The 26,962-nt window shown below is 38.1% G+C and overlaps 1 protein-coding gene across 2 annotated transcripts in view; it reads left to right on the forward strand.

Moving 5' to 3' along the window:
- The window catches only part of DNAH3 (dynein axonemal heavy chain 3), a 169,565-nt gene that overhangs the window by 81,771 nt on the left and 60,832 nt on the right, over positions 1 to 26,962 (forward strand). For both annotated transcript variants that reach the window (XR_006708093.1, XM_045460406.1), the window contains exons 34-41: positions 222 to 441; positions 1,236 to 1,370; positions 3,109 to 3,220; positions 5,054 to 5,295; positions 12,215 to 12,315; positions 13,711 to 13,816; positions 15,998 to 16,127; positions 18,580 to 18,825. Coding sequence is in view for 1 of the 2 variants with exons in the window: in XM_045460406.1 (XP_045316362.1) it covers positions 222 to 441; positions 1,236 to 1,370; positions 3,109 to 3,220; positions 5,054 to 5,295; positions 12,215 to 12,315; positions 13,711 to 13,816; positions 15,998 to 16,127; positions 18,580 to 18,825 (1,292 nt within the window). In the remaining variant the exon portion in view is untranslated. The remainder of the gene's footprint in view (positions 1 to 221; positions 442 to 1,235; positions 1,371 to 3,108; positions 3,221 to 5,053; positions 5,296 to 12,214; positions 12,316 to 13,710; positions 13,817 to 15,997; positions 16,128 to 18,579; positions 18,826 to 26,962) is intronic.

The raw sequence follows: 26,962 nt of genomic DNA on the forward strand, positions 1-26,962 counted from the left end.
CATGTGTGTATGCTTACTCTTTTTCCTCCAAACTTTGAAAGAGAACTCTTCCTTAGCTCATCTTGGTAACTGTTAAAAGGACTTCAGATGATGGGGCTTCTCCATCAAGTCCATGAATAGGTCTGGTTCCTGAAGGGACAGGATACAGGGATGTTGGGAATGTCTGATGAGCAGGAGCTGGTCCTCTCTGGCGGTCTGCAGACATGTCTCTGCCCTCCCAGTCTCGCCCAGAAAATTGTCGCAACCTACCGTCTGTGCTCGGAGCAGCTGTCCTCACAGCATCACTATGACTATGGCATGCGCGCGGTCAAGTCTGTGCTCACTGCTGCTGGCAACCTGAAGCTCAAGTATCCCGAGGAGGATGAGAGTGTCCTGTTGCTCCGGGCCTTGCTTGATGTCAACCTGGCCAAGTTCTTGGCTCAAGATGTACCTCTGTTTCAGGTATGCAGTGTTTTGGGACCTTGGCCAAGTGCTGGGACTCGGTTTCTGAAGATGAACTATTTCTCTGGCACCCTCTCCATCTCCAGCCAGCACTCCCACCACCAGATACCCTCCCCCAAAAGTTAGATAATGTGATAGCACTATCCCTGTCTAGTTCCTGGTTTAAAATTTTTTTAATGTTTTTATTATTTATTTTTGTGAAGGGGTGTGAGGGTTAGAGAGTGAGGAAGACACAGAATCCCAAGCAGGCTCCAGGCTCAGAGCTGGCAGCCCAGAGCCCGACATGGGGCTCAAACTCATGAACCGTGAGATCATGACCTTAGCCCAAGTCAGATGCCCAACTGTCTGAGCCACCCAGGCTCCCCTAATTCCTGATTTTAATAAAAATGATTTCACTTATAGAATAATATCTGCCATTGGTTTGGGGTAGGTTTTTTTTTTTTTTAACCAAATGTAGTTTTCCTTTGTAATTATTCTAATTCCTCTCTTCCTTATCAGGCTGTGAGCTCCATAGAGACAGAAATTATGACTATCTAATTCATTCCTAGTACAATAACTAGAAGATAATACAGACTTATTAAATATTTGAGGGCTTTTTAAATTATTTGGGAGGGAAATAATATTTTACAGATTGTGTTGGAATTTGCAATTGTGGATGAGTTTTGGCATAGAAAAATGAGGTTTGGAATTTTACAAAGACTTCTGCTGTCTGTGAATCTCATTTTCAGAAAATGTCGAGGTCATACCCCCTGACAATTCACCCTTTCCATCTTCTCTTGAATTCTTGTTAACAGGGAATTATATCAGATTTGTTTCCTGGAGTTGTTCTTCCAAAGCCAGACTATGAAGTTTTTATGGAAGTGCTGAATGAGAACATCAAAAAGATGAAACTCCAGCCGGTACCTTGGTTTATTGGGAAAATTATCCAGGTTGGTTCCCTGTATCTATATGAGAATGCATGTGTTTTTCTATTTGCTGAAGTCAGGAATTAGAATTGTGGTTGATTGGAGCAGAGTGATGGCAACCACAGGAGCCAAAATAGAAATGGAAGTGCTTTCAGGTCTCATTTCCAGGAATTGAAGTTAAAATCCAATGTTTTTCCTCTGACCATCTTCTTTGGGGTTCCTTTTTTTAAATTTGGGGATGAAACAAAACGTTTGGGGGCACTGGGCTTGAACTAGTCAGGACTTTATCAGTTTCCAGTGACAGAAACCCAACTCAAACTGCCTTAGTCAACAAAAGGGAGTCTGTTCACTTACCTAACTTGAAAAACCCAGATGTGTGTTGGCCTTAGGAACAGCAGGATCCAGGAAACTTTCTCTTCATTTCTGGGCTCTGTCTCTGAGTTAAAACTTCATTCTTAGTTGGGTTTCCAGCAGCCTCAGACTTAGATTGTCCCAGGCTCAAGCCCAGAAGGAAAAAGAGCATTGCTCTCCAAATGGCTTCAGTAAAGGTCTCAGGATTAACTTTGAATTGTGCTGGTAAAGTCACAAAACCACCCTGGAATCACTTACAAGGAAGATCATTTATATTTTGCAGCATGGGCCTGGCTTGGAAAATACCTTTTATCTGTTGAGAGTTCTAATCAAGTCAGAACTGCATTTAGGCCTCAAAAAAGGAAGTTTCCAGTTGAAGTGCAGGGTGCTAAGATGACTGCTGTTTCCTTTTCGCCTTTAAAAGCAAATAGAGGGGTGCCTGGGTAGCTCAGTTTGTTGAGGGTCAGATTCTTGATTTCATCCCAGGCCATTATCTCATGGTTTGGTTCATGAGATCAAGCCCCAAGTAAGGTTCTGCACTGACAGTGAAGAATCTGCTTGGAATTCTCTCTCCCTCTCCCTCTCCCTCTCCCTCTCCCTCTCCCTCTCCCTCTCCCTCTCCCTCCCTCCCTCTCTCTCTCTCTCTGTGTCTCTCTGCCCCTCCCCAGCTCACACACAAACACACTCTTTCTCTCTCTCTTTTTTTTTTTTTAAGTTTTTTAAAGTGTTTATTCTTGAAAGAGAGAGAGAGACAGAGCATGAGTAGGGGAGGGGCAGAGAGAGACAGAGGGACACAGAATCTGAAACAGGCTCCAGGCTCAGAGCTGTCCGCACAGAGCCCGACACGGGGCTCAAACTCACGAGCTTGAGATCATGACCTGAGCCGAAGTTGGATGCTTAACTGACTGAGTCACCCAGGTGCCCCTCCCCTTCTCTTAAAATAAATAAATAAACATTTAAAAAATGAAAAATAGAAGCAAATAGAAATGGCCTAATGAAAAAAATTGAGGCATTAAGCTTAGACAGTCACGTGTGCAAATCATGGCTTCACCACTGATGAGTGTGGGCAAGTTACGTAACCTCTCTGGGGCTCAGCATTCCTACCACTAGAAGGTAGTTCATGATACCTGAGTGCATTAAATGAAATAATTTATGTAAGTCACTTGATGCTTAACCCATGGGTAGGTGCAGAGCAAATAGAAGGTCCCATTCCTTAAATATATGAGACATACACATGTATTTATTTACCCCAAAGGTATTTAAACTACAAATCATAAAAAGGACCACAGTTCACCAAGGGTTGAAGGGACTATGGAAATCCCCTTTTAGTCCCTCGTTCCTCACTGACATCTGACTGACTTGTAGCTCTGGAAGGTTTGCAACGATTAACTGTTTATATGTCTCCTCCCAGATCTACGAGATGATGCTGGTGAGACATGGCTATATGATTGTTGGAGACCCTATGGGTGGCAAGACCTGTGCTTATAAAGTGTTGGCTGCAGCTCTGGGTGATTTATACGCAGGTAAAGCTCACATCCCTGGCTTCCTGGGAGCACAGAACTCCCCAGTCAGTTGGCTGGCTCCATGGAGATAATGCCAGGCTATTAGTTTTGCCATCCCTGGATTGTGACATCAGAGCCAGAAATAGCACATCGCACACAGATGTCTGCAGGCAGAAAATAAAGGGGGGTGGGGTGGGAGCTTCTAACAGGAATTTTATATGCCTGTCATTAAGTGCAGGAATTTTCTCAGATTTCTCAAATGCTGAATAGGGGCTTCTCCAAAGGTTTCCCAATGAGAGAGAGAAACTCCTATCAGTGTCCTAAACAAATTATTTTAAAAGCTGATTATTGCATGGTTTCTTTTCTTCTCCTTTTTTCCTTTGTTCCTTTTATCCCTTTTCCCCTTCTCTTTCCTTTGCTTCCCTTTCCCTTTTTTTCTCCTCCCTACCTTCTTTCCCTCCTTCTTTCCTTTCCCTCTTCCCCTTCCTTACTTCTATTTAATGTAGAACATAAGACCTCAGACTTTTGAGTCAGACCCAGACCTTGGACCGGTGATTAAACCTCTCTCAGCCTCTACTTTTTCAGCTGTGAAATGGGATTGTTGCGCAAATTAAGTGAGATTATGCAGGAAAGTAATCCAGCACAGTTTCTGATCAACAAATGGAAGCTGTGTTTATTGCCAGAGAAAGAGTTTTGGGGTTTTTTTCTTTTATAAAACGTAAGCCTATGGTTTTGAAAAACAATGCCTTGTATTTATACAATCCCTTCCAGTACTTCAACATATCTTTTTCTTTTTGTAACATTTTTATGTTTATTTTTGAGAGAGAGATAGAGAATGAGAGAATGAACTGGGTAGAGGGAGAGAGGGAATCCCAAGTAGGCTCCATGCTGTCAGCACAGAGCCTGACATGGGGTTCAGTCCGACAAACCATGAGATCATGACCCGAGCTGAAATCAAGAGTTGGCTGCTTAACTGACCGACATATTTTTTTCTAATAATTTTTGATGATTGAGTTGCTGTTGGATTTTTGAGGCTTTTGTTTTGGGGACTAACTTGGCCCTAGTAACTAATTAGGGCCTAGTAACTAAACATTTCAAACTTACTATTTTCAACATTTGAATACAGTTTAGGAAACTAAATGAGAAAAGAGGCTATCCCATCGTTTTTGCCTTGGGATTCTGCAGAAATGGTTCTTTATTTAGCTCATGGTTCAAGCATTCCAACTTTTCCTTACTTTGAAGGATCATATAAAAGTGTGATTATTTTCTGTTATTGAATGCATCTGATGTGCCATCTATCAGCCTGTGTGTTCCGGTTGGGTCCTTGTACTCTCATGATGTGAATTTCTCAGCGGATACTTGCTGAGCAGCTAAAGAGGAGGTGTCAGGGCTAAACTAGTCCTTCAGATAGAGAAAAGAAAAGTAGTCAATATTTTCCAGAATCATTTACATGTCTGCTATTCCTTCATTTCAAGTCAAAGCCAAGGTTCTTAGGGTAGCTGTGAGAGTCAGGTACATAAAGACACTTGATAACATGGACCTCTCTCCCTTACTGCTTGAGTTCATTTAGACCCAGACAGATTTCTTTAGATCTGACCAGAACATTTGCCCTGTTTGAAATGAGACTCAGAAGAAAATTTGGTGAGAAACTAGTAGGCATAATAACCTAATAATTTAAGTCATTGCCCATCCAGATATCCTAACCTTTATAAGAACTGAGTACAAATTTTATAAGGACTCTGCATGGATGACATAATCATAAAGGTTGGTTGGTCTTTGAGGTGGCATTGTCTCTTGTCTAATGTTCTGGTCTCTCCAGAGCCTTTGTAACTCATGTTGAACCTTCTTGCTCAGCCAAAGAGATGGAAGAATTTGCTGTGGAGTATTTGATCATCAACCCCAAGGCCATCACCATGGGGCAGCTCTATGGGTGCTTTGACCAAGTGAGCCATGAATGGACAGATGGTGTCCTAGCCAATGTTTTCCGGGAGCAAGCATCTTCAATGTCTGATGAACGCAAATGGATTATATTTGATGGGCCAGTAGATGCTGTTTGGATCGAAAATATGAACACAGTTCTGGATGACAATAAAAAGGTACCTACTGAGTCTCATATCTCTTTTATATAGGTGGGTTATAAATTCTCTTTTTCAAGTGAGTAATTGACCCAAGCTATATAATACATACATTTGTTACATGAAGAATAAATGCCTCACAAGAAATTTAAGTTTATGAATTATGCTTTTATTTGTACTTGTGGGTAAGCTCTGTCTGTTTAGGGATAATGTTGCATCATGGTTAAAAGCATTGGTGTTGGCATCATATTGGACCACTAGCTCTACAACTGAGCTTTTGTATTGGGCAAGTCACATAACTTCTCTGAATCCCAATTTCCACATTTGTAAAAAGGTAGTAATAAAATAGGGATATTGACAATTAAATAAGATAGCATGCACAAAGTCACTGATATATGGAATGTATTTGGTTATCCATTACAGTATATTTAAAGACTTAAAATAGCCATTTACTTTGCTCATGATATTGTGGATTAGAAATTTTGGAAGGGGTCAGCTGGGCTCAGCTAATCATTGTGATGTCAGCTAGGGCAGCCCTGGATGGAGGATCCACAACCAAGGTGGCTTCCTCACTCAGTGTCTGGGGCTCATTCCTCCTTGGCCTGTCTCTCTCTGTCTTTCTTTCTCTTCAGATGACCTCTCATCCTCCAAGCATCTCCACATGTGTCAGGTGTCTCACTTAGTGGTCTTGGGTAGTGATAGTTCTTACATGGTGGTTAATTTTCCAAAAGGCAGGAAGTGAAAGTTTCCAGGAAATTAAGAGCTGTGCTTGGAACTGGCATAGCATCACTTTCTCTGAATTCTAACAGTTGAAGAAGTCACTGGGCCTACTCAGATTCAAGGGAGTGGAGAAAGAGACTCCACTTCTTGATGGAGCAGGGCAAGGTCACATTGCAACAGCATTCATGTGATGGAAGCTACTGCTACAGCAGTCTTTGGAAAATATATTCTGCCACAGTTAGCATATTGGCTAAAGACTTGGACTCTGGAGCCAGACAGGCTGTGTTCAAATCCTGCATAGCCGCTTACCATTTGTATAAACTCAGGCAAGCTATTTAGTCTCTCTGTGTCTCAGCTGTATCATCTGTAAAAGGGGACTGTTAATTAGGAAGATTAGATAAGTTGATATTTTCAAAATGCTTCTGATAGCACCTAGCATATAATAAGTGCTATTTTACTATATGTTAAAATGAAATAAAAAATTTTTAAGATAGCTAAATGGATTTATTTATTTTTTTGTATTTGACTCACTTTCAAATTATGTTTTTTTTAATATATGAAATTTATTGTCAAATTGGTTTCCATAAAACACCTAGTGCTCATCCCAAAAGATACCCTCTTCAATACCCATCACCTACCCTCCCCTCCCTCCCACCCCCCATCAATCCTCAGTTTGTTCTCAGTTTTTAAGAGTCTCTTATGCTTTGGCTCTCTCCCACTCTAACCTCTTTTTTTTTCCTTCCCCTCCCCCCATGGCTTTCTGTTAAGTTTCTCAGGATCCACATAAAAGTGAAACCATATGGTATCTGTCTTTCTCTGTATGGCTTATTTCACTTAGCATCACACTCTCCAGTTCCATCCACGTTGCTACGAAGGGCCATATTTCGTTCTTTCTCATTGCCACGTAGGACTCCATTGTGTATGTAAATCACAATTTCTTTATCCATTCATCAGTTGATGGACATTTAGGCTCTTGCCACAATTTGGCTATTGTTGAGAGTGCTGCTATAAACATTGGGGTACAAGTGCCCCTATGCATCAGTAGTCCTGTATCCCTTGGGTAAATTCCTAGCAGTGCTACTGCTGGGTCATAGGATAGGTCTATTTTTAATTTTTTGAGGAACTTCTGCACTGTTTTCCAGAGTGGCTGCACCAGTTTGCATTCCCACCAACAGTGCAAGAGGGTTCCCGTTTCTCCACATCTTTGCCAGCATTTATAGTTCATTTTGACCACTCTGACTGGTGTGAGGTGATATCTGAGTGTGGTTTTGATTTGTATTTCCCTGATGAGGAGCGACGTTGAGCATCTTTTCATGTGCCTGTTGGCCATCTGGATGTCTTCTTTAGAGAAGTGTCTATTCATGTTTTCTGCCCATTTCTTCACTGGATTATTTGTTTTTTGGGTGTGGAGTTTGGTGATTTCTTTATAGATTTTGGATACTAGCCCTTTGTCCAATATGTCATTTGCAAATATCTTTTCCCATTCTGTTGGTTGCCTTTTAGTTTTGTTGATTGTTTCCTTTGCTGTGCAGAAGCTTTTTATCTTCATGAAGTCCCAATAGTTCATTTTTGCTTTTAATTCCCTTGCCTTTGGGGATGTGTCAAGTAAGAAATTGCTGCCGCTGAGGTCAGAGAGGTTTTTCCCTGCTTTCTCCTCTAGGGTTTTGATGGTTTCCTGTCTCACATTCAGGTCCTTTATCCATTTTGAGTTTGTTTTTGTGAATGGTGTAAGAAAGTGGTCTAGTTTCATTCTTCTGCATGTTGCTGTCCAGTTCTCCCAGCACCATTTGTTAAAGAGACTGTCTTTTTTTCCATTGGATATTCTTTCCTGCTTTGTCAAAGATGAGTTGGCCATACTTTTGTGGGTCTAATTCTGGGGTTTCTATTCTATTCCATTGGTCTATGTGTCTGTTTTTGTGCCCATACCATGCTGTCTTGATGATGACAGCTTTGTAGTAGAGGCTAAAGTCTGGGATTGTGATGCCTCCCGCTTTGGTCTTCTTCAAAATTACTTTGGCTATTTGGGGCCTTTTGTGGTTCCATATGAATTTTAGGATTGCTTGTTCTAGCTTCGAGAAGAATGCTGGTGCAATTTTGAGTGGGATTGCATTGAATGTGTAGATAGCTTTGGGTAGTATTGACATTTTAATAATATTTATTCTTCCAACCCACGAGCATGGAATGTTTTTCCATTTCTTTATATCTTCTTCAATTTCCTTCCTAAGCTTTCTATAGTTTTCAGCATACAGATCTTTTACATCTTTGGTTAGATTTATCCCTAGGTATTGTATGCTTCTTGGTGCAATTGTGAATTGGATCAGTTTCTTTATTTGTCTTTCTGTTGCTTCATTATTAGTGTATAAGAACGCAACTGATTTCTGTACATTGATTTCGTATCCTGCAACTTTGCTGATTTCATGTATCAGTTCTAGCAGACTTTTGGTGGAGTCTATTGGGTTTTCCATGTATAATATCATGTCATCTGCAAAAAGTGAAAGCTTGACTTCATCTCTGCCAACTTTGATGCTTTGATTTCCTTTTGTTGTCTGATTGCTGATGCTAGCACTTCCAACACTATGTTAAACACCATGGTGAGAGTGGACATCCCTGTCGTGTTCCCGATCTCAGGGGGAAAGCTCTCAGTTTTTCCCCATTGAGGATGATATTAGCTGTGGGCTTTTCATAAATGGCTTTTATGATGTTTAAGTATATTCCTTCTATCCCGACTTTCTCAAGGATTTTTATTAAGAAAGGATGCTGAATTTTGTCAAATGCTTTTTCTGCATCGATTGACAGGATTATATGGTTCTTATCTTTTCTTTTATTAATGTGATGTATCACGTTGATTGATTTGTGAATGTTGAACCAGCCCTGCAGCCCAGGAATGAATCCCACTTGATCATGGTGAATGATTCTTTTTATAAGCTGTTGAATTCGATTTGCTAGTATCTTGTTGAGAATTTTTGTATCCATATTCATCAGGGATATTGGCCTGTAGTTCTCTTTTTTTACTGGGTCTCTGTCTGGTTTAGGAATCAAAGTAATGCTGGCTTCATAGAATGAGTCTGGAAGTTTTCCTTCCCTTTCTATTTTTTGGAATAGCTTGAGAAGGATAGGTATTATCTCTGCTTTAGATGTCTGGTAGAATTCCCCAGGGAAGCCATCTGGTCCTGGACTCTTATTTGTTGGGAGATTTTTGATAACAGATTCAGTTTCTTCGCTGGTTATGGGTCTGTTCAAGCTTTCTATTTCCTCCTGTTTGAGTTTGGGAAGTGTGTGGGTGTTTAGGAATTTGTCCATTTCTTCCAGGTTGTCCAGTTTGTTGGCATATAATTTTTCCTAGTATTCCCTGATAATTGCTTGTATTTCTGAAGGATTGGTTGTAATAATGCCATTTTCATTCATGATTTTATCTATTTGGGTCATCTTCCTTTTCTTTTTGAGAAGCCTGGCTAGAGGTTTACCAACTGTGTTTATTTTTTCAAAAAACCAACTCTTGGTTTCGTTGATCTGCTCTACAGTTTTTTTAGACTCTATATTGTTTATTTCTGCTCTGATCTTTATTATTTCTCTTCTTCTGCTGGGTTTGGGGTGTTTGCTGCTCTGCTTCTATTTCCTTTAGGTGTGCTGTTAGATTTTGTATTTGGGATTTTTCTTGTTTCTTGAGATAGGCCTGGATTGCAATGTATTTTCCTCTCAGGACTGCTTTCGCTGCATCCCAAAGCGTTTGGATTGTTGTATTTTCATTTTCGTTTGTTTCCATATATTTTTTAATTTCTTCTCTAATTGCCTGGTTGACCCACTCATTCTTTGCTAGGGTGTTCTTTAACCTCCATGCTTTTGGAGGTTTTCCAGACTTTTTCCTGTGGTTGATTTCAAGCTTCATTGCATTGTGGTCCTAAAGTATGCATGGTGGGGCGCCTGGGTGGCGCAGTCGGTTAAGCGTCCGACTTCAGCCAGGTCACGATCTCGCGGTCCGGGAGTTTGAGCCCCGCATCAGGCTCTGGGCTGATGGCTCAGAGCCTGGAGCCTGTTTCCGATTCTGTGTCTCCCTCTCTCTCTGCCCCTCCCCCATTCATGCTCTGTCTCTCTCTGTCCCAAAAATAAATAAACGTTGAAAAAATAAATAAATAAAGTATGCATGGTATGATCTCAATTGTGGTCTGAAATTGTGCATGGTATGATGTCAAGTCTTTTATACTTATGAAGGGCTGTTTTGTGACCCAGTATGTGATCTGTCTTGGAGAATGTTCCATGTGCACTCAAGAAGAAAGTATATTCTGTTGCTTTGGGATGCAGAGTTCTAAATATATCTGTCAAGTCCATCTGATCCAATGTCTCATTCAGGGCCCTTGTTTCTTTATTGACCGTGTGTCTAGATGATCTATCCATTGTTGTAAGTGGGGTATTAATGTCCCCTGCAATTACCACATTCTTGTCAATAAGGTTGCTTATGTTTGTGAGTAATTGTTTTATATATTTGGGGGCCCCTGTATTTGGCACATAGACATTTATAATTGTTAGTTCTTCTTCATGGACAGACCCTGTAATTGTTATATAATGCCCTTCTTCATCTCTTGTAACAGCCTTTAATTTAAAGTCTAGTTTGTCTGATATAAGTATGGATACTCCAGCTTTCTTTTGACTTCCAGTAGCATGATAGACAGTTCTGCATACCCTCACTTTCAATCTGAAGGTGTCCTCAGGTCTAAAATGAGTCTCTTGTAGACAGCAAATAGATGGGTCTTGTTTTTTTTATCCATTGTGATACCCTATGTCTTTTGGCTGCAGCATTTAGTCCATTTACATTCAATGTTATTATAGAAAGATATGGGTTTAGAGTCATTGTGATGTCTGTAGGTTTCATGCTTGTAGCGATGTCTCTGGTACTTTGTCTCACAGGATCCCCCTTAGGATCTCTTGTAGGGCTGGTTTAGCGGTGATGAAAAATGAAATGAAATTTATCACCATTTTAAGGAAGTTTCTTATACTGAATATACGATTAGTGAATCAAAATATACTTTCCTACTACATTTAAATTTCACAAGACTATGAGTGAGTCATGCTCAATGGAAGGCCTAATTATCCAAATTACACACATACGCTAATTATAATATGTGCATAATTTTGATTACATAACATATAAAAATTGAAATGTTTTATTATATAGGCTATGTGATATAAACTAATTGTACAAATGTATTTGTTGGTTTTGAGATAAGAAGTATAAAGAGTTATAAACCATGAATTCCTGATGGCTCTTCCTGTCACTGGGTGTAAATCAAACTACCGTCAGAGGTATGGGTCTCTTTTACTTTTCTTGATATTCAGGGATGATACTGCTGGTGGTGTCAGCCCCATAATGGCTATTGACCTTCTTGGGATGCATGTAGTGACCTGATTCTAGTGACCTGTTTCCAGGTGTGGGCCGGGTAATGTACAAAGAACTTTTTAAGCACAACTTTGAATGAACAGGAGGGAGTAATGGGGTTTCCTTTTTGCCACTGAGAGACCGAAGCCTCAGGCAATCTTGTGACTTAAAGATCTCACTTGAACCCATGTTGGCAAATAGGAAGTACCACTTCTTTGTACGTACATTGAGTCTCCCCTGTGTGTTTGAACTACTTTCTACAGGGACATATCCTCTAACACTAGGATTTCCAATGGTCTTTCCTTCCATTCCAGAAAGGATTTGTGGAGATGTTCTTGTCCCTGTAGACTTACACCAGTCCATGGGGGATCCCAAAAGGAGTCCTTCATGGGAAACTTGAGCAAATAAAATGGGAGAAAGGTGTGCAGTTACATCTATATTAAATGCTAAGGAAGGAACCATGAAACTTGATGTAGTCTGAGAACTTCTTGATCCTTCATCTAAGGCTGCAATTCATTGACTCTTTGACCTCACTATTTAAAATCACTTGGTCCTGGCTGAGCATTTTCCAGCCTCCTCTTCTACTTAATTATTTTCCAAAGCACTTTCATCGTGTTATATGCTATGTATTTTATCATCTGTTTCCTCCCAGCAGAATGTAAATCCCAAGAGCACAGGGATTTTTGTCTGTTTTATTCTACATATCTAGAACAGTGCCTGATGCATATAGTTAGTGCTCAAGAAGTACTGAATGAATTTAAACCATCTCTGTCTCCACTGAAGCCTTTCACTTGCAGATAGAATTTAACCCCTTTGCCTGCCCTCCACTCCTCTGCTTTGCCCTTTCAGCTGTGTTTAATGAGTGGAGAGATTATCCAGATGAGCCCCAAGATGAGTCTGATCTTTGAGCCAGCGGATCTGGAGCAGGCCTCGCCAGCCACTGTAAGCAGGTCAGTCAGCCTCATACTGGCACCCTGAGGGAATTGTATGTATATACCCATCTTCTTTATCCATTCATCTATGAATTGCTTCCACAATATGGCTATTGTAAATAATGGTGCAATATGCATAGGGGTGCATGTATCCCTTTGAATTAGTGTTTTTGTAACAAACTGTAATATTTATATATCACTCAAAATAAATAAATTATACTGACCTAGAACTCTATGGATAAATCTTATTAACTATACAATCTTAGCAATGTTATGTATAAAAATAAGCACACAATAGTATATATAGTGCAGTGTCTCCATTTAAACTGCTAAAAACAACTAACATAAATAAATTTACATTATAGGAGCATATAGAAATACTATAAAACTATATAAGAAAGAAAGAAATCAAGAGACAGGTGACCATGAAATTCAAGATAATGAGTTACATCAGGTGGAGAAAGCCATGGGTATAGGATAAGGGAGACCAAATGGGTTAGATGAAAGTTATTGTCAAGATTCTAGCTTCTGTCTGGGTGGTGGGTTCATGGATACTCATTAAATTATTGAAAACCCTTAACTAAGAAATAAGAAAGGCTCTGCATGGGCTACTGATAGTGTGCCAAGGATGACAATGAATCCAATCCTGTGCACCTGAGGTTCATACAAAAATAAAGTCAGCCCACATTCCCAAAGGCAATGTCAGGGAGTAGAAAGAGCAATGGCAAATTAGACCAACTTGGTCTTCCACCCTGGCCATGTCAATATCTAGCTGTGTGGCCTCTTCCAAGTCACTTAGCCTCTCTGAGCCAGTTTCCTCATGTCTTAAAACATGACCATAAAGATATCCTTAAAGATAAAGGTCATTAGGACATAGCATAGTGCCTGACATGCAGTAGATGCTCAATAAATGGCAGCCATATTTTAATGGGGGAAAAAAAACATGTACTACATAAAATATCAGTACTTATTAATGCTAATGATAATAGTTTCCATTGATTACAAGTTTTCTATATCCTGGAAATGGCACTGAATTATTTGTTGGCATTTTCTTATTTAACCACTATAACAGCTGTATGAACTATGTATTTTTTGTTTCTTGATTTATAGACAAGGATGAAGAATTTCAGAGATAGTAAAGAAAGCTTGCCCAAGGCCACTCAGATAGTAGAATCTGGGGCTGGGATTTGAACCCAGGTCTCTCTTATTCCCAAGACCAAGCTGTTATCACTGGTCCCCATCCTTTGCTGACAAAATCTGGGCACCTTCCTTTTGGCCTAGAGCAGGCAAGGGTCTGTGCTCCACCCCAAGCTACAGCCCCTTACCTTGCCATGACTGCCTGCATTTACCTCGCCCCTGTGTGCTTGGGAGCCTAGATGTGGACCAGGCTGGTTCTCTCTTTGTGCTTGCCAGGTGTGGAATGATCTACATGGAGCCCCATCAACTAGGCTGGAAGCCCTTGAAGGACTCTTATATGGACACCCTGCCCACCAGTCTCACTGAGGAGCACAAGGAATTGGTGAGACCATCAGACGCCTTTACTTCCCCTCCCTCCCTGTCTCCCTGCTCCTCATTTCTAAGGCCTTCTAGACACATCTTTACCTTCTAATTCCAGGATGCAAGAACAGGCAGGGGCTTCCCTGCTTGCCTCTAGTTGTCTTCTTTCCTGGGTGCCTGCCATTTTTCCAACTTTGTTCTCCATGTGGAGAGGATGGGATATGGTCAATTTCTACTTTTCTTCTACCTTCTCCATCACTCCCCATCTCCCCAGTGGAGAATTCTGATGCTTGAGAACATTCTATAAGGTGGCTGGAATGTCACTCCTTTTCCCATTGCTCCACTAGCAGAAATATCTCTAGAAGTTGCTCTAGAGATAGGCCAGATTAGGAAGAGCTGTGTTCCTCTCTGTACTGCCACTCCCCATCCTGGTGACCTCGACTTCATACCTCTCATATCTAGAGAGCTGGAGCCAGCTTAGAAAAGCTTGTATTGCAGGTACTAAGAGTATATGTCCCCTTCTTCCCTTTCTAAAAGAGGTGTGAACATTCAGGTTAATGGGTACATGAGCACACTCTCAGCCTAGGGAATCAGGAAGGGAGAACCCAAGCTTTTGGTGGCTTTTGTCTTTCCCTGCATTAATAGAATTCTAGGAAAGTTTCTCACCGAAGAAGCCAAGAAAGGTATAGTTGGGCTCTCTTCCTACTGTAGAAATACTCTGATGAGCTATGTAGGATGGCCCCATTCCTGTCACATTTATATGCATGTACCATGTATATAATCACATACTTATACAGATACATGCCCACATGCACATCAAGAGACCAATCTATACAGGTGCACAGGAAGCCTTCAGTGAGACTCCTCAGTGTCCTTAGCACAAAGTCTAACTTCTTATCAGGGCCTCTGAAACCTCAATCTGACCCTGTTGCCTTTCTGAACTCATCACTACCCTCTTCTTCAACTTATTACCCTGCAGCCCTTGTATTTTGTTTCCATTCCTAGAAGACCCCAGGTTTCACCACCTCAAGACTTTCGCACCTTTTCTTCCTCTTCCTGGAAATGTTGTCCCATTTTATCTTCTGAGGGATGATTCACCTTCATCATCTCAACATAAAGGCCTCCTCCTCTAAGAAGCCTTCCCTGACCACCCTACTAAGCCCTTCCCATTATTCCCCATTGTAGCATCTTTATTTGTTTCCTGCTAGTACTTTCCATGATTTGTAAGTATTTTATTTATTTCCTTGCTTGTTTAGTTATTTATTTTTTGTCTCCCCTACCCTTCAGTAATTTCTGAGAGGGCAGGAATCTTGTCTATCTTGTGAGTTGTTTATCCTCAGCACCTACAACACTGTAATTACTAGATACTCAATAAATATTTGTTAGCTGGATGAATATACCACATATTCATGTACACATGTATACGTATTCATATATATGTTCATGTGTATGTATTCATATATACATATAAATGCATCTATATATTTAGATACAGATATATATCAATATATGTATATATATATGTGTATATATATATATATATATATATATATATACACACATGTATTTATTTAGTGATGACCTATCTACTTCCCAAAAAATGACTTAAGATAATTTACAGTGACAACCACAAATATTTTAACAAAAATGAAAAAATATCCCAAATAAGAGGATAAGGGAAAAAAATTTTGGAAAGAGTAACTGGGGTGAAAAGCAGAGACGAGAATCATTATACCTACAAATAAGTACATATATACATACATACATACAGATAATTACTGAAAATCAGCCCTGAACTTAGCTCTGCACTTCCTATGGCCACTTTATACAGGAGTCCAGCCTAAAGTCATTTGAAAATCTTGTTTAGGGTTCCTAATGATTTTATACAAACAAGTCAGATGCCCAGTTTGGGTCCTAAAACTACTTTATGCATCTTGTAGCTGACCCACAGTAGCTCCAAGCCTCTGAGTATCCAGCTCTGGGTAGTAAAATGGGAGGAGTAGGGATGGTCTGTGGGCTGCCTGTCCATTGAGTAGGAAGTTTAAGTCAGGGCCCTGGGTACCTTTGGTCCTTTCCCCAATACACCTACATTCAAAAATAATCAGCAACTTTACCAGCATCCCTGGCCTTCCAGAAGTGTACCAAACCCTTAGTCTTAAACTCATTTTTTGATAACATCTTCAAATTTCGTTTCTACTTTCAGGTCAATGATATGTTCATGTGGCTTGTCCAGCCCTGCCTGGAGTTTATTCACCTTCAGTGTAAATTTGTGGTCCAAACTTCTCCCATCCACCTTGCTTCCTCGATGATGAGACTGTACTCCTCTCTGCTTGGTACGTGCTACTATGATTCTTGAAGGTGGGGTATATGCGGGATATTTCTTCCTCTTCCCCATCCCTTCTATTCCTGCCCTGTCCATGAGTCACAACGAGACTGGCATTTTAGTCTAGAACAAACAAGCCTTTGGAGTGGAGATAGTAGAATTTAGCGGAAAGAATCCATGTTTTGGAGCTTTAACATTAATCTTAGGTTGATTTCCTGGATGTTTTTGTGCAAATTACCCCATCTTTTCTTGTGTTAGGTTTCTCGTCCACACAATGACGATAAAAATCTCTGTCTCTCTTTACCTAACTAGGATATCCTGGAGGGAAATGAATTTACATGATACATATGAATGTATCTGAGAAAAAAAAGATTCTGCAAAAAATAAGACCGGAGATTTTCCTGTGTTAAGGAAACTTATAAAAATCTGATTTCACAAAATACATAGTTACACGGTCAAGAGAACTGATCACATCAGCTACAAAACTAGGGAACTTCTCCAGGATGTGAGAAGTACCTAAATCATAGAACTATTTGTTTAAAGGTCCTAGAGAAGTTCCCTGTAACCATCTCATATAAATCAAATTTCATTGAATTCTGTGGGAAATGACAAAGCATGTGTCCATTTGGAGAACTTCTTCCTGGATGACATTTCTTTTTCAATATCTCACATAATTCAGGCTCAAGATGGATCTTCCCAGAACTTCTGTTACATGTACATTTTCTCAGCTCATTGCTTCCAAAGGCATTATAAGGAACAGATTAAAAAAATGTAATATGGTGAACAGTTGAGTGGAGACTTTCTTTGGCTAAATATTACGTGATTTTTCTGAAATTAAAATTACAGGCAATTTCAAAAGCACACTAACTGCATACAATGCCATATATTTGCATCATTAGTTGCAAATTTTGCATATTTTCCCAAGCCCTGTTTCCTGTCCTTGTGTTGTATCTCCTCCAGGAAAAAAGGCATCGCATGAGAAGTGGACTCATTGTCCCCAGCGCTGAGTGCCTAATATCTTGCCTTCCCAGATCTATAGCCATGAGTCCTATCAGGAGTGTTGAAAGACACTCAACTACTAAAAACTGGGGACATGAACACAGACATGTCTGATTTCAGAGCCCTAACTTTTTCCTCTGTCAGTGCTAAAATGCAGGAGTATGGTAACTATGATCAATCAGCAAGGCGTTGAGCTAAGGAATACTAAATACATTTGTTAGCCTTTTATTTTAAAATAATTTCAGGCTTGCAAAAAAATTGCTAAAGGACTCTGTTGAGTCACATATCCCTTCACCTAGCTTCCTTTAAAGTTAACATCTTACATAACCAAGGCACAATGATCAAAATAAGAAAATTGAAACTGATACTAAACTATTAACTACACTACAGACTTTGTTTGCAGTTCATCAATTTTTCCACAAATGTCCTTTTTCTGTTCTAGGATGCAATTCAGGAGGTAACTTTTTTTTTTTAATTGTTGTATCTCATTCGTGTCCTTCAATCTATGGCAGCTCCTCAGTCTTTCCTTGCCTTTTTTTTAAATAAACCCAGCATGGGGCTTAAACTCATGACCCCCAAATCGAGTCACATGTTCTACTGACTGAGCCAGCCAGGCACCCCTTTCCTTGTCTTTTATAACTTGGTTACTTGATAAATAATGGTCATTTATTTTATAGAATATCTCTCAATTTAAGAGATATGTTTTCTCATAATTAGATTGGGGTTATGCATTTTCAGTAAGAATACCACGAAAGTGATGATGTATCCTTCTCTGTACATCATCATGGGGCATATGATGTTGCTATATGTTATGACTGGTGAAGGCTCCGGTCAAAGTTAGCTTTGATTAGAGCCACATTTCTCCACTGTAAGAGAAGTGTTACTATGTTTTCCTTCATAATTAATAAGTATTTGGGGGAGGGGAGACAATTTGAAACCATGCAAATATCCTATTTGCTCCTCAAATTTTCACCCACTGATTTTAATATCTATTGGATCTTGCCTACCACGGTTATTATGGTGGCATTTGCCTAATGTTAATTTTCTGTTTCTCTGTGTATTCCTTCTATATTTACTAATTAGAATTCTTCTGTAAGGAAAAACTGTTCTTCCCTATTTCTTTGCTAATTCGGTTATTTGCCGATTAAAGTATAAACTCACAATATTTATTTTATCCTATGGGTAATAATCCAATGCTATAGTTATTTTGTTGCTCAAATGTCTTCAGCCATTGAGAGCTCCTTCAGGTTGGTGCCCATGTCCTTTCAAAATTAGAAAAAGTTTTTAAAACTAGCACAAAGTAATATGTGGATAAAGGATCTGGCAGGTGATGGCCACTCAGCTACTATCATTCCCCTCTCCAGAGCCCTCACAGACAAGACCACCCAGCTCACATTGTTTATAGATCTGTATATAAGCAGATATTTGCAGCTTTTCCTGAGGTTCCTTTTTCTTGCTTTTAGATGAAATCAGAAAAATAGACAAGGAGGAAAGTGAATTATTTGAAGGCCCAACAAGCCAACAGATCTTTCTCTGGCTGCAAGGTCTATTCCTCTTTGCCTTGGTGTGGACTGTGGCCGGCACCATCAATGCGGACAGCAGAAAGAAATTTGATCTGTTTTTCCGCAACCTGATCATGGGTATGGATGATAACAATCCAAGGCCCAAAAGCGTCAAACTTACCAAAAACAACATCTTTCCAGAAAGAGGTAACTTAGTACCTGTTTGTTTTGTCTTGCTATAATAATCTGGATCATATGGTTCCAAAATCCAATCAAAATGTGTGGTCCAAGTAAGGGTTTTACAATGGCCAGGTGACATTATGTAGCTTGCCTGAGTGGGTTCAAGGTCTTCAGAGCTGGCCCACCTGTGTAAGAGATGGATGGCTCAAAGTCAGGGTCTTATGGGATGTTTTAACTATTGTTTTAATTTAGAAAAGTTGATATAACTTTTTTTTCCCCAAAATTACCCATAATTCCATCATTCAAACAGGCTCCAGGAGACAGAATGAGAAATATAGCACATTTGTTTTTCTTATTCCCTTCTAGCCTTATTCTCTGTGTTTACATTCATGGTATTATGTTGATTATGGCGTTAATATTCATTGTAATTTTGTCATTGTAATCTAATTTCATGTTGAAATGTTTCCATTTTTGCCATATACGGTTTCTTCAAAGTGATCACTTTAATGATCTATAAATACTTTATGTGTGACATCATTTACTAAAAGATCAAAAATTTTTTTTCTTTTAAGTGGCTTTCACTATTATTTTTCTTAACACCATAATGATATATAAAATTTATTTTTTAATATTTTACATTTAAACATGTTATTTATTTATTTATTTATTTATTTATTTATTTATTTATTTTTAATATGAAATTTATTGTCAAATTGGTTTCCATACAACACGCAGTGCTCATCCCAACAGGTGCCCTCCTCAATGCCCATCACCCACTTTCCCCTCCCTCCCACCCCCCCATCAACCCTCAGTTTATTCTCAGTTTTTAAGAGTCTCTTATGGTTGGGCTCCCTCCCTCTCTCTCTTTTTTTTCTTTCCCCTCCCCCATGGTCTTCTGTTAAGTTAGAAAATACAGAGAATAGCAGAAAATAAAAATCAGTGGTAATCCAACTACCCACAAATAAACACTTAAAATTTTTTTCTTCAAGTTTTTTTCTATATTTCTGTAACAAAAAGGAGATCATACTATAAACACTTTCCAAATAGCTTTACTTTTTGTGATTATAAAATAGTAGATAAAGGGTGATGAAATAACTTCTAGAGTGATAGTAATGTGTATATTGAGAAAGATTTGGTTTACACAGATATGTGCATTTGTCAAAACTCAGTGAATGTGCACTTAGGATTTGTACATTTCATTGCATGTAAATTTTAGATCAAGAGAAAAAGCATAAACAAATACTAAACAGTGAATGATATAAATGCTGAAGTCTATGGGGAAGTGTATAGATGTTTTACGTTGAAGTCTGTCAAAAAATCAGATGGCTTACTTGATAGATGGATGAGCAGGTATATGATAAAACAAGTAAAAACTAATCATAAAGTTTAGGAGAAGGGTATGTAAGTGTTTGCTGTACAGTGTTTTCAGTATTTATGTTTGAAATTTTTCCTAATGATAATAATAAATGAATGAACAAGTAGGGGCCACCCACTGCCCCTGTACACACAGTCCTTCCTCAGCACATGAGGCACACTTTATCTGATATGGTCATCTGTCCCAGTGAACTGCATAGAGGCCCTGGGCCAATCCAATATTTAGATTGTAGTACAATCATTCTGTTTTCTTTCTTTCTTTCTTTCTTTCTTTCTTTCTTTCTTTCTTTCTTTTCTTTTCTTTCTTTCTTTCTCTCTTTCTTTCTCTTTTCTTTTTTCTTTTCTTCTCTCTTCTTTTCTTTCTCTTCCCCTTCCTTCCTTCTCTCCTCCTCTCCTCTTCCTCGGTTCTCTTTTACTTCTTCTTTGATTTAGAAGATTCTTTTTTATTTTGGTAAAATATGTATAATATAAAAATTTACCATTTTAACCATTTTTAAGTATACAGTTCAGTGGTGTTAAACATTGTTGTGCACCCATCACCACCATTTATCTCCAGAACTTTTTTCATCTTCCCAAACTAAAACTCCATATTCTGTAAACACTAACTCTCCATTTCTCTCCTCCTTCTGGCTCCCCCACCCCCAGCAACCACCATCCCACTTTCAGTCTCTGTAAATCTGACTACTCTAGGTACCTCATTTAAATAGAATCACATAGTATTTGTCCTTTTTTGACAAGTTTATTTCACTTAGTAATAACTTCAAAATTCATCCATGTTGAAGCATGTGTCAGAATTTCCTTCCTTTTTAAGGTTGAATAATACTCTGTTGTGTGTATGTGCCACATTTTGTTCCTTTGTTCACCTGTTGATAGACATTTGAGTTACTCTCATATTTTGACTACTGTGAATAATGCAGGTATAAACATGGGTGTACAAATATTTATTTGAGTCTCTTGCTTTCATTTCTTCTTGCTATGTGCTCAAAAGTGGAATTTATTTTTTTAAGTTTATTTTGAGAGAGAGAGAGAAAGCACATGCACAAGTGGGGGAGGGGCAAAGAGGGAGAGAGAGAATCCCAAGCAGGCTTTGCACTGTCAGCCCAGAGACTGACGTGGGTCTCAGGCTCACAAACGGTGAGATCATGACCTGAGCCGAAACCAGGAGTTTGATGCTTAACTGACTGAGCCACTCAGGATCCCCTTAAAAGTGGAATTTATAGATCATATAGTAATTCTGTGTTTAAGTTTGTGAGGAATTGCCACAATGTTTTTCATAGTACTTGTACCATCATACATCCCCACCAGCAATGCGCAAGAATTCCAATTTCTTCACATTCTCATGTATTGTTTTGTCTTGTTTTTTAGGAATAGCTATCCTGACGAGTGTGAAGTGCATTCTTGATTTTTTAAGAAAAAATATGAATAGGTCATATAATAAAAAAGATAAATATTTTTAAAAAGATAACCACAATTAACATTTTGATAACCATCCATTTAGACATTTCCCTGTGCATGCATATATGTGCCTATGGATTTATTTTTGCAAATATGGGATCATTCTGCACTTATTTCCTAGTTATTTTCTAGTTTTTGTTATCATTAACAACACTGTGATGAACAGTATTCCGGTAGCCACCTGCTTGCTTAATCCATGATTATTTTCTTAGGATAATTTCCTAGAATTAAAATAACTGAATCAAGGATCAATAAAATTTTAAAGCTTTGATTGCTAAATTTCCCTTGTGCCTTCCCAATCCATTTCCTGAATAGGTAATCATGCCATCAACAAACAAAAATAGTTTTATTTCTTCCTTCCCAATCTTTTATTTCCTTTTTTGTTGTTGTTTGTTTTTTTTTTTAGTCTATTGCATAAGCTAAGACTTCCTGTATGATTTATATAGGTATGATTAGAGGGAGCATCCTTATCTTAGGGAGAAAGTATCTAGTTCCTTGCCTTAGGTATGAGATTAGCTGTAGGTGTTTTGTTGATATTCTTTATCAAGTTGAGGAAGTTCCCCTCTATACCGAGTTTACTGAGTGTTGGATTTTGTCAAATGCTTTTTCTGAATTTATTGATAATCATGTGAGTTTTCTTCTTTAGCCTGTTTCTGTAATAGATTACATTAATTGATTTTTTAAAAATTACCTTCATTTATTATTTCTCCAAAAGATTTCCTTTTTTTTTTTTTTTTTTTTTTGATGTAGATCCAAACTTCTGACCTATATCATTTTCCTTCTCTCTGAAAAAATTCTATTTCCTGTGGGGCTGCCCTGCTGATTATGATTTCCCTCATTTTTTTGTTTTCTGAGAAAGCTTTTATTTCTCCTCTAGTTTGAAAATATAATCTCAGTGGATACAGAATTTTATCATGGTGAGTTTTTTTCCACCAACACTTTAAATATTTCCCTCTACTCTGTTCTTTCTGGCATACTTTCTGATGGAAAGTCTACTATAATTCTTATCTTTGTTCCTCTATAGGTAAGATCTTCCCCAATAAACTGATGTTTTTCCAGATTTTCTCTTTGTCTTTGGTTTTCTGTTGTTTGGTTATATTATTCCCAGGTATTGAATATGGGGTGTTTTTCTTCCTTCATATTTTCTGAGCTACCTGGTTCTATAGGTTGATATCTATCATTAACTTTCAAAAGTTCTTGGCCATTATTACATTGAATATTTCTGCTTTGCTGTCTCTTCTTTTTCTGGTATTCCCAGTATTAATATCTTTTTTTTTTTTTTTTTTTTTCAACGTTTTTTTTATATTTATTTTTGGGACAGAGAGAGAGACAGAGCATGAACGGGGGAGGGGCAGAGAGAGAGGGAGACACAGAATAGGAAACAGGCTCCAGGCTCTGAGCCATCAGCCCAGAGCCCGACGCGGGGCTCGAACTCACGGACCGCGAGATCGTGACCTGGCTGAAGTCGGACGCTTAACCGACTGCGCCACCCAGGCGCCCCCCCAGTATTAATATCTTAAACCATTTGCAATTGACCACAATTATCCAATAATCTGTTCTTTTTTTTAAATTTTTCCTCCATTTATTTCAGGTTAGTAAGTTTATATTGTCATATATTCCAGCTCATAGATTCTTTTCTAGGCTACATCTAGTCTATTAATAAGCCTACCAAATGCATTCTTCATTTCTACTACAGTGTTTTTGTTTTCTCTTATTTTTCTTTTGATTCTTTATTTTCTTCATTAGCCTAATGGATTACATTAGTTGATTTTTGAATGTTGAACCAGCCTTATATACCTGGAAGGAATAAATCCCACTTGAATGTGGTGTGTAATTCTTTCCATATATTGTTGATTTGATTTGTCAGTATTTTGTTAAGGATTTTTGCATCTGTTTTGAGGAGATATATTATCTATAGTTTTCCTTTATTGTAGTATCTTTGGTTTGGGGATCAGGGTTATGCTGACCTCATAGAATAAATATGCTTTTATTTTCTGGAGAAGATTGTAGGGTATTGTAAAATGTTTTTCCTTAAATGTTTAGTAGAATTCATCATTTAGGCCTGGTGCTTTCTCTTTTGGAAGGTTATTAATTGTTGCTTCAATTTCGTTAATAGATATCGTTCTCTTCAAATTATCTATTTCTTCTTATATGAGTTTTGTTAGATCGTGTCTTTTGAGGAATTGTTTTATTTCATCTAAGTTATCAAATTTGTGGTCATAGAGTTGTTCATAATATTCCTTTATTATCTTCCTAATGTCTCTGGTATCAGTAGTGATGGTTCCTCTTTCATTTCTACACATATTAGTAATTTGTGTCTTCTCTCTTTTTTTCTTGGTTGGCCTAACTAGAGGTTTATCAGTTTTATAACCTTTTCCAAGAAACAGCTTTTGGTTTTGTTGATTTTCTCTATTGATTTTCTCTGTTTTCAACTTCATTGATTTCTACTCTAATTTTTATTATTTATTTTATTCTGCTTATTTTGGATTTAATTCACTCTTCATTTCTAGTTTCCTAAGGTGGAAGCTTAGATTATTGACTTTAGAGCTTTCTTCATTTCTAATATATGCATTCAATGCTAAATTTCTCTGTAAGCATTTCTTTCACTGCATCCCACAGATTTTGAAAAGTTGTGTTTTCTTTCTTTCGTTCATTTGTTCTTTCTTTTTGAGAAGAAGAAAGAGAGGGCACGCAAGCAAGGGGCAGAGAGAGAAAGAGAATCCCAGAGAGGCAAAGAGAGAGAGAAGTGGGGCTCACCCGAAGCGGGGCTTGTGCTCACCCAACGTGGGACTCAAACTCATAAACCATGAGATCATGGCCTGAGCCAGTCAGATGCTTAATGACTGAGCCACCCAGGCACCCCTAGAAGTCTTTTTCTTAATCTTCAAGTATTTGGGGGTTTTCCAGCTATCTTTTTGTTACTGATTTCTAGTCTAATTGCATTGTGGACTGAGAGTATACACTGTATGATTTCTACTCTTTAAAAATTTTAAGGTGTGTTTTATGGCCCAGAATGTGGTCTCTCTAGGAGAATGTTCCATGTGAGCTCGAAAAGGATGTATTCTGCTGTTGTTGAAGTAATCTATAAATGTCAGTGAGGTCCAATTGATGGTGAAGGTGCTGTTTAGTTTAACTATATCCTCACTCATTTTCTACCCAATGTCAATTGCTGATAGAGGGGTACTGAAGTCTCCAACTATAATAATTGGATTTTTCTATTAATTTTTGCAATTCTATCAGTTTTGCCTTATGTATTTTGGTGTTCTTTTCACATTTGTAGTACGAAAATAGTATCTAGTTTTAATTTCTTCTCTTTTTAACTGTGAGATTGAATTATATATATAATTAATTATTAATTATATGTTATATGTAATTTATTACTAATTAATTATTATTATCAATATAATAAATACATATACTTATAATGTAATATAAATTATATTCTAAATTATCATTTATAATAAATAATAATTGATAATTAATTATATATAATTAAATCTCACAATTAAAAAGAGAAGAAATTGAAATTAGATTATATAGTATTTTATAATTATTAGATTATATAATTATTAATATAATTAGATTATAATTGATAACTATTAAGATTATATTAATCATATAATTAATTAATTATATTATATATATATATGTATAAAGCAACTGTTTGTTTCACCTATGTTCTGAATGGTTTGTGTTCTTTTTTTAATATTCTACTGTAGGGTTTTGTTTTGTTTTTTAACATACTATATCTAGATGTATGTCTCCTTTTGTCTATTTTCCCTGGAATGTGATGAGGCCTTTCCATCATCGAGGGAAATTTTTATTGTCTGGCTTCCATATCTATCATCTCTTTCCTTATTTTTGAGTTTTTGCCTTTTTAAGATAGTTTTTTTTTTCATTTTAATATGTCACCCACAACTTCAGTTATGCTTTTAGTGCCTTGCATGGTGTTGGTTCTGCTGTTGTTACCTATTGTTTCCTTATGATCCTTTCTTAGTGTAATGATTAAAAACAAGTCACATTGTCAGGGCTTGAATCCTGCCTTCAATACTTAGTAGTGAGGAAGCTCCTTATCCCCTCTCAGTCTCCTCATTTATAAAATGGGGACAGGGCACCAGGGTGGCTGTCACTTAAGCATCCAACTCTTGGTTTCGGCTCAGGTCATGATCTCATGGCTCATGGGTTCATGAGTTCAAGCCCCATATGAGGCTCTGTGCTGACATCATGGAGCCTGTTTGGGATTCTCACTCTCTCACTCTCCCTCTCTCTCTGCCCCTTCCCCCTGCATGTAATAACAGTATGCAGTCATGGTGTTCTTACAAGAATTAAATGAGTTAATACATGTAAACACATTTAGAATAAAAGCATGGTATATAGAAGATGTTAAATATCAGCAATTTTTATTGCTGTCTTATCATTGTCACCATCATTCTATTAGTTCATCCATCTTCCTTTTTTTATCTCATGTGGCCTTTTTATCTTAGCCTGTTTTCTCCTTACGGCTTTCTTTCCTGTTTCATTAAAATGATAGCAATCAACCAGAAAAGACTTCAAATAGCCAAAGCAATCTTGAAAAAGAAAACCAAAGGAGGTGGCGTCACAATCCCAGACTTCAAGCTATACTACAAAGCTGTAATCATCAAGATAGTATGGTACTGGCACAAGAACAGACACTCAGATCAATGGAACAGAATAGAGAACCCAGAAATGGACCCACAAACAGATGGCCAACTAATCTTTGACAAAACAGGAAAGAATATCCAATGGAATAAACACAGTCTCTTCAGCAAGTGATGCTAGGAAAACTAGACAGCAACATGCAGAAGAATGAACCTGGACCACTGTCTTACACCATACACAAAAATAAACTTAACGTGCAAGAAAGACCTAAATGTAAAACAGGAAGCCATCAAAATCCTTGAGGAGAAAGCAGGCAAAAACCTCTTTGATCTTGCCCACAGCAACTTCTTACTCAACACGTCTCTGGAGGCAAGGGAAACAAAAGCAAAAATGAACTACTGGGACCTCATCAAAATAAAAAGCTTCTGCACAGTGAAGGAAACAATCAGCAAAACTCAAAGGCAACCGACAGAATGGGAGAAAATATTTGCAAGTGACATGTCAGATAAAGGGTTAGTATCCAAAATCTATAAAGAACTTATCAAACTCAACACCCAAAAAACAAATCATCCAGTGAAGAAATGGGCAAAAGACATGAATAGACACTTCTCCAAAGAAGACGTGCAGATGGCCAACTGACCATGAAAAATGTTCAATATCACTCATCATCAGGGAAATACAAATCAAAACCACAATGAGATACCACCTTACACGT

This window comes from Leopardus geoffroyi, chromosome E3, assembly GCF_018350155.1.
Source record: "Leopardus geoffroyi isolate Oge1 chromosome E3, O.geoffroyi_Oge1_pat1.0, whole genome shotgun sequence".
In the NCBI taxonomy this organism is placed as follows: domain Eukaryota; kingdom Metazoa; phylum Chordata; class Mammalia; order Carnivora; family Felidae; genus Leopardus; species Leopardus geoffroyi.